The following is a 13006-nucleotide window of genomic DNA, read 5'->3' as shown; positions in this document are numbered from 1 at the left end:
GAGTCACACCCCTGGCACCAGCAGCCCTCCGGCGCTGGGCTGTGCCCCAGCCCCTCGCTCCCGGGCATCGCGCCCTGGGGCAGAGCCACGCAACTGAGGCACCCACGCTGGACCTCCGCACGCCCTGCACCCCGCACCCCTCCCGCTCCCTGCAGGACTTCCCGGTGCCCCCACGCCAGTGACTCCACCAGCCCTCCCCATGCCCACGCTGCAGTGCCAGGGGCTCTGCGTCCCCAGCGCAACGTCCCCGCGTCCCCGTCCCCTCCCGCGCCGGAGCAACGTCCTCAAGCTGTCCACTTCCGGGGCAATATCCCTTTCCCCGGTCCCCGCCGCTTCCCGCTGGCGGTGCCCCCCCGGTGGCGGTGTCTCCACGCTCTCCCGCGCCGGGGCAAGGCCGCCCCCGGGGCAATGCCCATCTGCAGTGCCGGTGCCTCCTGCGGTCCCGGTCCCGGTCCCGGTCCCGGTGGGCTGCGCGCTCGCACTCCCGCGCGTGCGCCTGGCGGCACCTGATTGGCTGGCGAGGCGGCCAATAGGAGGCGACGGATGGAAGGCAGGCGCATTACCGGCGGCAGCACAACAGCGCCCCCTAGTAGCTTGCGCCGGAAGCGCCCCAGTGCGCCCAGTAACAGCACCAGTACTGCAGAATGCTCCCAGTACCCCCCCAGCACTTCACAGTGCCCCCAGTAACCGCCCCAGTGCTCCCAGTGACCCCCCCAGCACCTCACAGTGCCCCCAGTAACCGCTCCAGGGCTCCCAGTCCCCCCCCAGCACCGCACAGTGCCCCCAGTAACCGCCCCAGGGCTCCCAGTACCCCCCCAGCACCGCAGTGCCCCCAGTAACCGCCCCAGAGCTCCCAGTGACCCCCCCAGCACCGCACAGTGCCCCCAGTAACCGCCCCAGGGCTCCCAGTACCCCCCCAGCACCGCAGTGCCCCCAGTAACCCCCCCAGCATCACAGCGCTCCCAGCACCCTGTGCGAGCTCCCAAGGCTCCTCCCAGCACAGCTGCCCCCAGCGCCTGCGCCGGCACTGCTCTGCCCCAGGCACAGAGCCAGCACTGCCCAGCGCTGTGCAGCAGCTGCCCAGCGCCTCCCAGTGCCCTGCACTGGCATTGCACAGTGCTTCCACCGCCCTGGGCCAGCTCCTCAGAGCCTCCCAGTGCCCGGCACTGGCACTGCACAGTAGCCTGCACAGTGCTCTCGGGAGCACTGCAGTACCCTGCAGCAGCACCTCCCAGTCCTCCACACCAGCATCTCCCATCGCTCTCCCAGTAGGGAGCCCGTGCCCGAGGGCTGCCCTTGGCACCCAGCTGCCACTCAGGCTCCACCCAGCACCACTGGGCACAGGTCTCCTGGTGCCCATGGCTGTGGTGGTGCCACTCACAGCTCAGGGCAGCAACATCCCCCCAGACGGCGCCAGGAGCTGCAGCACCACCACACCAGCTCAGGAACAGATATCTCTTTCCCATGCCAGCTAACGCCAGCTGGGCACCAGTCCCCAGCCACCCCCTCCCCGGGGAGCTCAGACGGTGGCCTCGATCTCGGGGGGCTCATCCTCCTCCAGCAGCCCGTAGGCTGCGTGGCTCTGGAAGGGTCGCTGCAGGGGGTGGGCCAGCAGCTTGGCCATGCAGTTGTGCAGCTCCACTGCCGCTCCTGTCAGCGACACTTCGTACTTGTAGTTGGTGCCTTTGGTGTCCAGGCTGCTGAAGAAGCTGTACATGTCCTGGGGGGGTACAACCGAGGGCACAGGCAGCAGCTGACACACAGACAGCCCCAGCCCAGCGAGGGGGGCAGCTCAGCTGCATCTACACAGACCCCCAGCACGGTGGTGGAGGCTGGAAGGGAGCTCTGGAGCTCAGCCAGCCCAAGCCCCCTGCCCCAGCAGGGCACCCACAGCAGCTTGCCCAGCAGCACAGTGCCCAGGGAGGTTGGGAGCTCTGCACAGAAGGAGACTCCACAGCCTCTCTGGGCAGCCTGCTCCAGGCCTCAGCACCCTCACACCACACAACCTTCTCCTCCTGCTCAGGTGGAGCCTCCTGGGTGCCAGTTTGTGCCCAGCGTCCCTCATCCTGTCCTTGGGCACCACTCAGCAGGGTTTGGCCCCAGCCTCTTGCCCCCCACAGCTCCTTCAGCTCTTGCTGGGCACTGCTCAGCTCCCCTCTGGGGCTGCTCTTGTGCAGGCTCAGCCCCAGAGCTCAGCCTCTGCTCTCCCAGAGCTGCTCCAGGCCCCTCAGCAGCTCTGCAGCCTGCTCTGAGCTCTCCCCAGCAGTTCTCTGTCTCTCTGTGACTGGGGAGCCCAGAACTGACTCCAGCAGCCCAGACACAGCCTCCCCGGGGCAGAGCAGAGGGGGAGCAGAACCTCCCACATCCTGCTGGCCACACTCTGCCTCCCTTACCTACCTTCCAGCTCAGCTCATCCTCCTTCTCCTCCGCCCCATTGTGGATGTAGACCACATCGAAGAAGAAGTAAGGACACTGCAGCATCTTCTGCAGGAGGAGACACAGGCAGTGGTGCCAGCAGCAGCACCTGGCAGCGCTGCCAGGACAGACCCAGAGCCACCAACCTCACCCAGAGGAGGGGGCAAGGGCGAGAGCCGGGGGGAAGCAAACCTTCATCTGCTCGGAGGTGGAGAACTGCGGCTGGCAGCCAGCGCGGCCGAACACCAGGATGGTCCTGACCACGTAGGGCGGGGGAATGGTCTGGACGTTCTCTGTCACCGGCAGCTCGATCTTCTGCTGGCTGCGCTGGCAGGGCGGGGGCAGCTCAGGGACCACCCCCCGACCTGCCCCCGCTTCACTGACACTTAGCTCACATCAGCTCTGGGCTGGCACTGGCACAGCAGCAGCCCCCACCCAGGACCTCCCAGGGTTGAGGGCTCCTGGGGGTTCAGCAGCAGAATCTGAAGCCAGGAGTGGGCCCTGACAGCCCCCCCCAAGCAGCAGCCATGTCCCCCCCAGCAGCACCCATGCTCCCCCCCAGCAGCACTCATGTTCCCCCCCCAGCAGCACCCATGCTCCCTCCCAGCAGCACCCATGCTCCCCCCCAGCTGTACCCATGTCCCCACCCCAGCAGCACTCATGCTCCCTCCCAGCAGCACCTATGTCCCCCCCAGCTGTACCCATATCCCCCCCAGCTGTACCCATATCCCCCCCAGCTGTACCCATGTCCCCGCCCCAGCAGCACCCATGCTCCCTCCCAGCAGCACCCATGTCCCCCCCAGCTGTACCCATGTCCCCCCCAGCAGCACCCATGTCCCCACCCCAGTAGCACCCATGCTCCCCCCCAGCAGCACCCATGTCCCCCCAGCTGTACCCATGCCCCCCCCCAGCACCCATGCACCCCCCGGCCCAGCCCTGCCCTACTCACATCAGGTTGAAGAGTCCCTCCAGATCTGCAGCCCCAGGTAAGGATCAATCCTGACACACTGAGCCCTGCCCACACCCAGAGCTGGTGGCCAGGCTGGCACCAGGGCACCCAGGGAGCTGCCACTCAGGGAGGGCATGGACCAGGGTGGTGGAAGGAGGTGTCTGGGGAGGGGGCTGGGCTTGGAGGGCTCAGAGCTCCAACCCTCCAACCTCAACCAGCGCCTCGGCTGTGCCAGGGCTGCCCAAGAGGCCATGAGCCTGCTGGCACACAAACACCTCCCCCCTCTGCAGCCTGTGCCCAAGGCACCCTGCAAGGTGCCAGCCCCACGGGCAGAGGGATACTGAAGGACTTGCAGACGACAGTCTCCAGGTCATAGAGGCAGCTGCAGACCTCGCGGGGGTCCGAGGTGAACCCTGAGAGCTGAGAGGAGTTGGGGTGAGGGGGGTGTGGGCACTGCCCCTGCCCCTACCCCGGCCCCTGCCCCCACCCTGCTCACCCAGGTGGCATCGTTGTTGACCACCAGCAGGGCAAACTCGTGGCACTTGTCGATCTTGTGCTTGGTCCTCACGAACATCTCAATCATCTTCTGGGAGATGTTCAGGGCGTTGGTCTTGGACCTGCCAGGGCAGCCAGGGCTCAGCTGGCACCAGTGCCCCTCCAGTGCCACCCCCCAGCGCCAGCTCAGCCACCCCTAACACCTACCCATTAAAGGACTCCAGCTTGGGCAGTGCCATCTCCTCAGCCAGGTCCAGGCAGATGATCTGTGGGAGTCATGGAATGGGCTGGGCTGGAAGAGACCTTTCGGATCACTGAGCCCAACCCGAGCCCAGCAGTGCCAGGGGGCACCACCAGCCCCTGGCCCTCAGCACCACAGCTTCCAAACCCCTCCAGCCATGGGCACTGCACCACTGCCCTGGGCAGCCTGAGCCAGGCCTGGGCAAGCCTCCAGGGGCAGAAATTGTTCTCATGGCCAAGCTGGCCCTGCCCTGGGGCACCCTGAGGCTGCTTCCTCTCCTCCTGTGCCCTGACCGCAGGCAGCAGAGCCCAAACCACCCCCCCCCGGCTGCAGCCTCCCCTCAGGCAGCTGCAGAGCACTGAGGTCTCCCTCAGCCTCCTCTGCCCCACACTGCTCCCTCCCTGCCCCTCCCCAGCCCTGCTCTGAGACCCTGCCCCAGCTCTGGTGCCCTTCTCCAGGCCTGCTCCAGCCTCTTGGTGCCCTTCTTGCCCAAAACTCAACCCAGGGTTGGAGGGCAAGAGCCAGAGCTGAGCCCACCACAGCCCTTCACACCGGTGCCAGGGGTGTGCCACCCTCCCTGCAGCCACTCACCACCTTCTCGGGGCAGTTCACTCGTGGTGTCTTGACCTGCACCTCGGTGGGTGGCACTGGCCCAGGCCAGGCAGTGCCGTCGGGCACGGCGGTGCCCTGGGGGCTGTCGTCGGCGCTGGCTGCTTCGCCCTCCCCCTCGCTGCGGTTGCCCACGCTGGTCTGGGCACTCAGTGCCCGGTCCTCGGCACCCTCAGGGTTGGAACGGGTCCTGGGCCTTGGCTCTGCCACCTTCTCCTCCTCCTCCTCGGCGGCGCTGCCAGGCTCCGACGTGTCCATCACGCAGCCACGCTCCATGGTGGCACAGGGACCGATGCCAGGGGTGCTGCAAGGTGCCAGCACTGCTGCTGCTGCCAGCTGCCCCCCAGCTCCCCCCACTCTGTGCACCCCTTGCTCCTGCACCCCCTGCCCCACGTCCCACCCTGCCCACCTGGCCCTGTGCTCCCCTCTGCTCCAGGTGCCCCTTGCCCTGTGCCCACCCAATCAATACACTCCCTGCCCAGGCACCTCCTGCCCCGTGCCCCCCACACTCTGTGCCCTCCCTGCCCAGGCCCCCCCTGCCCCGTGTCCCCCACACTCTGTGCCCTCCCTGCCCACGCCCCCCCTGCTCCATGCCCCCCACACTCTGTGCCCTCCCTGCCCAGGCACCTCCTGCCCCGTGCCCCCCACACTCTGTGCCCTCCCTGCCCATGCCCCCCCTGCCCCATGCCCCCCACACTCTGTGCCCTCCCCCGCCCACGCCCCCCCGGCACTGTGCGCCCCACTCAGCTCCGTGCCCCCCTCCTCAGGTCCCCCCTGCCCCATCCAACCCCTACCCCGGTGCCCACCTCGCCGCACGCAGCCCCCAGCCCGCAGCTCCCCCCGGTACCGGCAGCCCCCCCGGCGCGCGCTCACCGCTCCCGGCCGCACGCGCCCCGCCCGGTACCGCCGGGAACCGGCGCCGCGCGGGGGCTGCTGGGACTTGGAGTTCCCCGGGCCCGGGCGGGCACGCAGCGGGCAGAGAGGGGACCCCCCTGGCACCCAGCGCCCCGAGACCCCACCCGTGCAGCGCCCCCGGCACCCATCCCCCCCCGGGCACCCACCCCCCCCGCCCTGCTCGCTCGCCCCCGAGAGCCTCTTTGCACCCCCACGGCCCCCCCAGCCCCCCCGCGCTGCCCCCCGCCCCCAGGTGCCCTTTTTGCACCCCAAATTCCCCCTCCAGCACCCAACCCCCCACGGGTGCCCCCCAAACACCCACACACTGCCCCCCCAGCACCCCTACGACCTCCTCACACCTTCACACCCCAGGTGCCCACGCCCTGCCCACGGCACCCTGCCCTGCCCCCCCGTGCCACACCTCCCTGCCCCCGTGCCCAGCTCCGCGCCCCCAGAGTCTGCCCCCCCGAAACACTGCAGGTGATGCTGGCGGCTGCAGGTCTGGGGGCACCCTGAGGCCCCTGCCAGGGCACATGGGGAGGGTGCAGCGTGGGGCCGGGGTGTGCCATGGGGCAGAGTGGGGCAGAACCCCCCCAGAACTGGCTCGGTGCCCCCCCGCGTGGGGAGCAAAACGGTTAAGGGGAGGAGGCTGCGGCAGAGCTGCGAGGAAGAGGAAGTCAGGGCAGGAACAAGGACAAGGGAAGGCCCAGGACAGGGCCTGGAAGGATCCGGAAGGTGCTGGGAGGTGCCAGGAGCACCCCCCCGGGCCGAGGCGGCAGGACGAGCCCCGGGAGCGGGCACTGGGAACGGCACCGGGCAGCAGCTGGCACGAGGTGCCGCCGGCAGGTGGTGGTGAGGATGGAGAAGGTAAAGTTGAGTGCTGTGTGGGATGGGCACTGCCAAGGGCTGGTCCCACACGGCTGAGGGTCTCCTTGTGCCACCCATGGACGCTGTCCGACCATGGGCATCCCTGGTCCTGCTATGCCATGGTGTGGCTGTGCCACATCCTGCCCAGCCCTGGCACCAGGGAGCAGGATGAGGAGCCTGGGGCACATCAGATGGTGACCAACGCTCACCCCAGCCCTGGCAAATCCCAGTGGTGCCAAATCCCAGTGGTGCCAGCTCCTCTGTTCCCTGGTGCCAACTAGTGCCAGGATGGGCAGACATTCCCTTGGGCCCACAGCTCTCACAACTCTCTCTGAGTGAGGAGGAGGAGAAGGACAAGGAGAAGGACGAAGATGATGATGATGAAGATGTGGTGGGGGGCACCGAGGGCACCCTGCAGTACAAGCAGTGCCTGGCAGGGCTGCTGGCCACGGTGGCGCAGCTGAACCAGAGAGCCGAGCAGCTGCAGCGTCGAGCCCGCAGGTACCAGCACATGGCACATGGCACAGTGCGGCTGCAGGGCACCAGGGGGCATCGCCGGCCCAGCCCCCTGCAGCTCTGCTCTTCACCACCCTGCAGGGAGGATGAGGAGGTTTGGGAGGGCACTGCCAGCCTCCCTGCTGCCAGCCCCCCTGCTGCCAGCCCGCAGCCTCAGTGCCTCGACAGCGGTCCGGAAGGTGGGTGCATTGCGCCGTGCCGTGCAGTGCCGTGCAGTGCCATGCCATGCCGTGCCATGCCGTGCCATGCCGTGCCGTGCCATGCCATGCCAGCAGCTCGGTGCCCTGACCTCGGCCGCGTTGCCTCTCCCCAGCCCACGGCGCCGACCTCTTCGCCGCCCTGCAGCACGCGGTCAGCTCCCTGGAGCGAGCTGTCTTCTCCCGGCACCGGCGGGCACCGGCGCAGCCTTTGCCCGGCGAGGAGTGGGCACGGGCGGCCAAGGTGAGCCTCGCCGGCGCGGTCTGCCCGAACGCCAAGGCGCTGGGCGCTGGCTGAGCAGCTCCACCTCTGCAGAGCCTGGCGGAGCTGGACCGGGCACCGGGCTGCGCCCGCAGGGCCATGTGCCACGGTCCGGAGGACGGAGGGGGTGAGAGGCTGCTGGCAGAGGAGGCAGCGGTGGCAGCGGCGTTGGCTCGGAATGTGGCACTGCGGGCAGCCCTGGGGCGCCGGGACGAGGAGCTGAGCCAGGCCACGGACTCGCTGCGGGCACTGCGGGGGGAGCGAGACCACCTGCAGCAGAAGGTGGGCACTGGGGGCACGGCAAGGGGTGGGCAGTGCCGGCACTGGCCTGGTTCGGCCCTCAGGCTGCCACCGGGACTCAGCTTGGCGCTTGGCACAGGTCCAGGACCTGCGGGATGCCCTGTCCAGGCTGGAGGAGCCAGAGGGATCTGGCAGTGACACTCCCGGGACTGGCACCCCCTTGGCACAGTCCCAGCTGCTCCTGGTGAGTGTAGAGCCAGGGTGGGCTGTGGTAGTTTGGGTGGGGGGCCTCGGTGGGTGGCATCCTAGCCCGGTGCCACGCTCTGCTTGTCCCCTCTGCAGGACCAACCCCAGTGCCATGACAGTGCCCAGCCCCACGCTCCTCTGTCCCCCCAACCTTCTGAGGGTGCCAGCCGGGAGCAGGAGGAGCAGGCACAGCAGCTGCAGGGGTGAGTCGCGACTGCCCCCTCGGCCCCCGCCCGAAACCGACCCGCCCCCACCCCGGGGCTGCCGAGGTCTCCCCAGAGGGCAATCTGAAGCAAACCGCTGTTGCCGGCGGGCGCGGGCGGTGCCCAGGTGCCTGGCACGGCTGCAGGAGGTGAACCGGGCGCTGGCGGGCGCGCTGCAGGACTGCAAGAGCGACGCGGAGCAGCTCAGCATGGCGCTGGGCCAGCACGAGGCCCGCAGCACTGCCCTGCGCTTGGCACTGCGCTGCAGGTGGGCACAGGGACACGGGCATGTGTCGGGGCACGCGGTGGGCAGTGCCAGTCTGAGGCCTCTCTCCCTGCAGCGAGCATTGTGGGGGGGCCTATGCAGCCCTGCTGGAGCTGGTGCGGGGGAAGATGAGCAAGGAGCAGGATGGGACCCGCGGGGGTGAGTGGGGGCTGGGGAGAGCCTGGGGGGGGGCACTGGGGACGTACTGGGAGTTAGCAGGGAGGATGCTGGGGGATACTGGGAAGGTTGGAGAGGATACTGGGGAGCTATGGGGGGGATACTGGGAGCATGCTGGGGAGTTAGCAGGGAGGATGCTGGGGATACTGGGAAGGTTATGGGGACCACACTGGAGAGCACTGGGAGTGGAATTCCACAGGAAGGCTGTTGAGGAGTTCGAGTGCAGCATCCCAGGGAGTCCGTGGGGAGAGTGTTGGAGCCACAGTGGGGAGTTAGGGAAGATCCTGGGGGGTGCTTGGGAACTGTCCTGGGAAGGTGCCGAGGAGGCTGCGGGGGGGCCTGGGGAAGGTGCTGGAGGATCCTGGCGCTGCTGGGAGGCTGCAGCTGGATGCCCAAGGGGTACCGAAGGGTTGTCAGGAGGCAGGAAGGGTGCTGGGGACCCCTTGGTCTCCAGTCCAGCCCCCGTGGGCACGTACTGCAGAGGGGCACCTGCCCAAATGCCACCTACCCACGCCCAGGAGCCGGGGCCGAGCAGAGCCCGGGGCACGGGCACGGATCCAGCCCCACAGCAGCGCAGGGGCCGCAGCCCCAGGGCGGAGCAGAGCTGCAGGTCCGGGAGCAGAGTGGGGGCGGCGGACCCCAGAGGTACCGGCAAAGGAGAGCAGGGTGGGCACGATGCCGGGGCTGAGCTGTCCCAGGGCGGGCACTGCGCCTCTGTACCCACCCCAGCCCCATTCCCACAGCATCCCAGCGCCGCTCGGGATGGAGGAGGGGGCCCTGCGGGAGCACATCCACCGGCTGCGGGCGGAGCAGGCGGCCCTGGAGGCATCGCTGCAGGATGCTCCGGCACCCACCAGCGCCCACCGCAGCCAGGCTGTGCGAGCCCGGGCCGAGCGGGTGCTGCAGGATGCCAGGGATACCCTGCCCGGCTGGAGGAGGCGGGAGAAGGCAGAGCTGCTGCAGGACCTGGAGACGCTCAAGGTGAGGGCTGGGCTGGGGGTGGACACTGAGCTCGCTCCTGGGCTCTCTGCAGGGCCCAGGCTCTGAGCGGAGCAGCCAGGAGCAGGCAAGGAGTGGAACTGGGGGCAGCGCTGGGGCTGTGCCTCAGTTTCCCCTGCCCGGTGGTGATGCCACCACCCTGCCAGGAGGCCTTGGCCGACCTGAAGACTTGGCTGCAGCTGGCACAGAGGGAGAAGAAAGGGCTGCAGGTGCTGGCGGCTGGGCTGGAACCGCACAAGGCTGCCCTGCACCTGCTGCTCCAGCACCTGCGGCAGGAGGAGGATGAGGACCCCCCCGGGCACCTCCCCCGCGCCCCCAGCAGCTCCAGCAGCAGTGAGGAGGTAAGGATCACCCTGACCTCCCCGCGGAGACCCTCCGTGGGGCCGGGGGTATCCCCAGGCAGGACCCACACCCAACCCCTGCAGGTTGCCCAAGCAGGCTGTGGGGGAGCAGCAGCTCCTCAGCACCCTCCAGACCCGGAGAAGATGAGGGAAGAGCTGCTCCATGCCCTGGCCCGGTAAGAGCCCTACAGGTGTGCCCAGTCCTGTGCCAGCCCTGGCAGTGCCTTGGGTCACCTGACTGCCATGTGAGTGTCCCCAGGGTGCAGGAGCTGCGTGCCCAGGCACAGACCCTGGCACTGTCCCTGGAGCAGAGTGTTGCCAACAGCCGTGCCCAGCAGCTGCAATGTGCCACCATCACCAGAGACTTCTTCCGTGCTCACAGGTGAGCAGCAGGCTCCCCAGAATGCCCCCAAGTGCCCCCCCAAACACAGTGGCACCCTGCCCATCCTGTTCCAGATGCACCATCCCCTCCTGCACCCCCCAGGCCCTGGCTCCTTTCTTGCACACCCCCAAGATGTGGTCCCCTCCTTGCACCCCCCAAAAACGCTCTCCCACCTGCCAGAGCCCAAACCCGTGCCCCTGTTGGCACACCCCCGAGCTGTGGTGCATCCTTCACACTCCTACTGCCAGGTCCCTTCCTGTGCACCCCAAAACCATGACCCCTCCCCATGCCCCTGTCGTGATCCCTCCTCCCCTTGATCCCCTCCATACCCTTGGTGCCCTTGGCACTCCCCTTGGCTGTCTGGGTCTCCTGGGTGCCCTTGGTCCATTCAGTCTCCTGGGTGCCCTCAATGCCCTGGGGTCTCCTGGCTCCTCTCAGTGCCCTTAGACCTCTGAGTCTCCTGTGTGCCCTTGGTGCCCTCGATCCCCTGGGTCCTCTCAATCTGTTGAATCTCTCGGGTGCCTTTGATGCCCTCAGTACCCCTGAGGGCCTTCTAGGTTGCCTTAGTGCCCTTAGGTCTCCTGGGTGCCCTTGATCCCCTTGGTCCTCTGCGTCCTCTCGGTGCCTTTATCCTCTCAGTCCCTTGGTTACCCTGGGTGCCCTCGATCCCCTTGGTCACCTCAGTGCCCTCGATCCCCTCAGCCCCCTGGGTGCCCTACCACGGTACCCCGGTGGCGTGCTGAGCGTGGCACCCGCAGCGCCCTGGCCCTGGGGTACCGCAGTGCCCGCCGGAAGCAGGAGGCTCAGCTGCGGCAGCTGGAGGCGCAGGCAGGTGCCCTGCGCGGGCAGCACACGCGGCGGGCACAGGCACTGACCCACAGGCTGCACACCCTGGAGCAGAGGACACCCAGCAACGAGACCTTCATCTAGGGACCCCTCAACACCCCCCCCGCACTCCCCCCGAAATCTAAGCCCCCCCTGCCCATCCCAGGAGCTGCCTGCTGTGTCCCCATGGAGAATAAACCAGCGGTGCCCAGCCCTGGCGTGGTGTGGGTCGGGGGGGACTTTGGGGTCAGGCAGCTGAGCGCTGCCCCCCCCCAGCTTGGCTCCTACCAGGAACAAAGGGCATCCTGTGCCCCCCCCGCCGCCGCCGCTGTCTCCAGATGAAGCCATTTCGTTATCCCTGCCGCGGGATCAAAGGTGACAGCGGTGGCAGTGCCGCCCAGCGCCATCCATATTCAGGAGGGAAGAGGAGCAGTGACCCCGCACCGAGGGCAGCCAGGAGTGGGGGGCCGGGGGGGGGACACCTGGCAACGGAGCTGTGCTTGGGGGGCTCCTGTGGGGAGCTAACTGCAGCAGCCTGAACCTCGGTGGGAGGGATAATGGGAGCTGGGCTGGGGGGGGCCGGGAGCGGAGAGAGGGGAGGCTGGGGGGGAGTGGGAGTGTGGAGCAGTGAGGCAGTGAGGGGCTGTGGAGTTGTGGGGCTGTGGGGCAGCGTGGAGCAGCATGGGGCAGTGTGGGGCAATGTGGAGCAGCATGGGGCAGCGTGGGGCAGTGTGGGGCAGTGTGGAGCAGCGTGGAGCAGCATGGGGCAGTGTGGGGCAGTGTGGGGCAGTGTGGAGCAGCGTGGGGCAGTGTGGGGCAGCGTGGGGCAGTGTGGGGCAGCGTGGGGCAGTGTGGGGCAGTGTGGGGCAATGTGGAGCAGCGTGGGGCAGTGTGGAGCAGCGTGGGGCAGTGTGGGGCAATGTGGAGCAGTGTGGGGCAGTGTGGGGCAGCGTGGGGCAGCGTGGGGCAGTGTGGGGCAGTGTGGGGCAATGTGGAGCAGTGTGGGGCAGTGTGGAGCAGCGTGGGGCAGTGTGGGGCAGTGTGGAGCAGCGTGGGGCAGTGTGGGGCAATGTGGAGCAGTGTGGGGCAGTGTGGGGCAGTGTGGGGCAGTGTGGAGCAGCGTGGGGCAGCGTGGGGCAGTGTGGAGCAGTGTGGGGCAGTGTGGGGCAGTGTGGGGCAGTGTGGAGCAGCGTGGGGCAGCGTGGGGCAGTGTGGAGCAGTGTGGGGCAGCGTGGGGCAGTGTGGAGCAGCGTGGGGCAGCGTGGAGCAGTGTGGAGCAGTGTGGGGCAGTGTGGGGCAGTGTGGGGCAGTGTGGGGCTGTGGGGGCTTTTTTCTAGGCTACAATGAGGCCTGAGCCTCCCCCGAGGGCCCTGGCAGAGGGGATGAGGGCTCAGGGGGTCGCTATCCAGAGCCGTGGGGATGGGGAGGGCAGGGGGAGGGCCACAGGGCTGTGGGAATTTGGGGTGCAGGGATGCAGGGAGGTAGGGCAAGGATGCAGAGATGGGGGATGCAGGGCAGGGACACCGCAGGGAAGGGACACAGGGGTGCAGGGATACGGAGCAGGGATGCAGCTCACCCCTGGAGCTGGCAGTGCCCTCTGCCCCTGCCGCCTCAGCAGCAGCCAGGAGCCCTTCCAAACAGCCCAGCGGCCCCAGGGGCTTTGGGGGATGGGTGGAAGGAGACCCCCAGGGATGGGCCCCAGGACGGAATGGGGGCGTTGGTGCCAGGCCTGGATCGGTGCCGTGTGCCCAGCACGAGTGGCACATCCTCATACCCAGACACCAGCGCAGGGACCCTGCCCGCGCTGCCTGGGTCCTGCCTGGCCTGCCCTGTGCCAGGCTCTGGCGGTGCCTGCCCGTGGCGGTGGGGGGGTCCCGGGAGCC

General features: G+C 68.5%; 2 protein-coding genes across 11 annotated transcripts; one reads left to right on the top strand and one right to left on the bottom strand.

The window, feature by feature from the left end:
• Positions 1 to 1441: 1441 nt before the first annotated feature.
• Positions 1442 to 6702, bottom strand: BABAM1 (BRISC and BRCA1 A complex member 1). Of its 4 annotated transcripts, none has more exons than XM_064175374.1 (9): positions 6680 to 6702; positions 4692 to 5013; positions 4067 to 4125; positions 3861 to 3981; positions 3706 to 3784; positions 3365 to 3389; positions 2608 to 2737; positions 2398 to 2484; positions 1442 to 1720 (listed from the first exon to the last, which is right to left on the bottom strand). In XM_064175374.1, the coding sequence occupies exons 2-9, from the start codon at positions 4983 to 4985 to the stop codon at positions 1520 to 1522; spliced, it is 996 nt and encodes a 331-aa protein (XP_064031444.1). In that variant the 5' UTR covers positions 4986 to 5013; positions 6680 to 6702; the 3' UTR covers positions 1442 to 1519. The 4 variants fall into 4 exon arrangements, with proteins under 4 accessions (XP_064031444.1, XP_064031441.1, XP_064031442.1 ...); XM_064175371.1 differs by lacking the exon at positions 6680 to 6702 and adding an exon at positions 5583 to 5671; XM_064175372.1 differs by lacking the exon at positions 6680 to 6702 and adding an exon at positions 5516 to 5596.
• USHBP1 (USH1 protein network component harmonin binding protein 1) lies at positions 6090 to 11328 on the top strand. 7 transcript variants are annotated; one of them, XM_064175368.1, is made up of 14 exons: positions 6090 to 6470; positions 6787 to 6971; positions 7068 to 7165; positions 7300 to 7427; positions 7500 to 7727; positions 7825 to 7929; positions 8028 to 8134; positions 8262 to 8402; positions 8476 to 8558; positions 9095 to 9221; positions 9320 to 9557; positions 9722 to 10092; positions 10176 to 10298; positions 11057 to 11328. In XM_064175368.1, the coding sequence occupies exons 1-14, from the start codon at positions 6462 to 6464 to the stop codon at positions 11226 to 11228; spliced, it is 2115 nt and encodes a 704-aa protein (XP_064031438.1). In that variant the 5' UTR covers positions 6090 to 6461; the 3' UTR covers positions 11229 to 11328. The 7 variants fall into 7 exon arrangements, with proteins under 7 accessions (XP_064031438.1, XP_064031437.1, XP_064031440.1 ...); XM_064175367.1 differs by having other exon boundaries at positions 8262 to 8558; positions 9095 to 9557; positions 9722 to 9916; positions 10001 to 10092; XM_064175370.1 differs by having other exon boundaries at positions 8262 to 8558; positions 9095 to 9557; positions 9722 to 9916; positions 10001 to 10092; positions 11001 to 11328.
• The last annotated feature ends 1678 nt before the right edge of the window (positions 11329 to 13006 follow it).

This window comes from Pogoniulus pusillus, chromosome 41 (assembly GCF_015220805.1).
Source record: "Pogoniulus pusillus isolate bPogPus1 chromosome 41, bPogPus1.pri, whole genome shotgun sequence".
Taxonomy (NCBI): domain Eukaryota; kingdom Metazoa; phylum Chordata; class Aves; order Piciformes; family Lybiidae; genus Pogoniulus; species Pogoniulus pusillus.
This window is presented reverse-complemented; position numbering and strand designations above follow the sequence as displayed.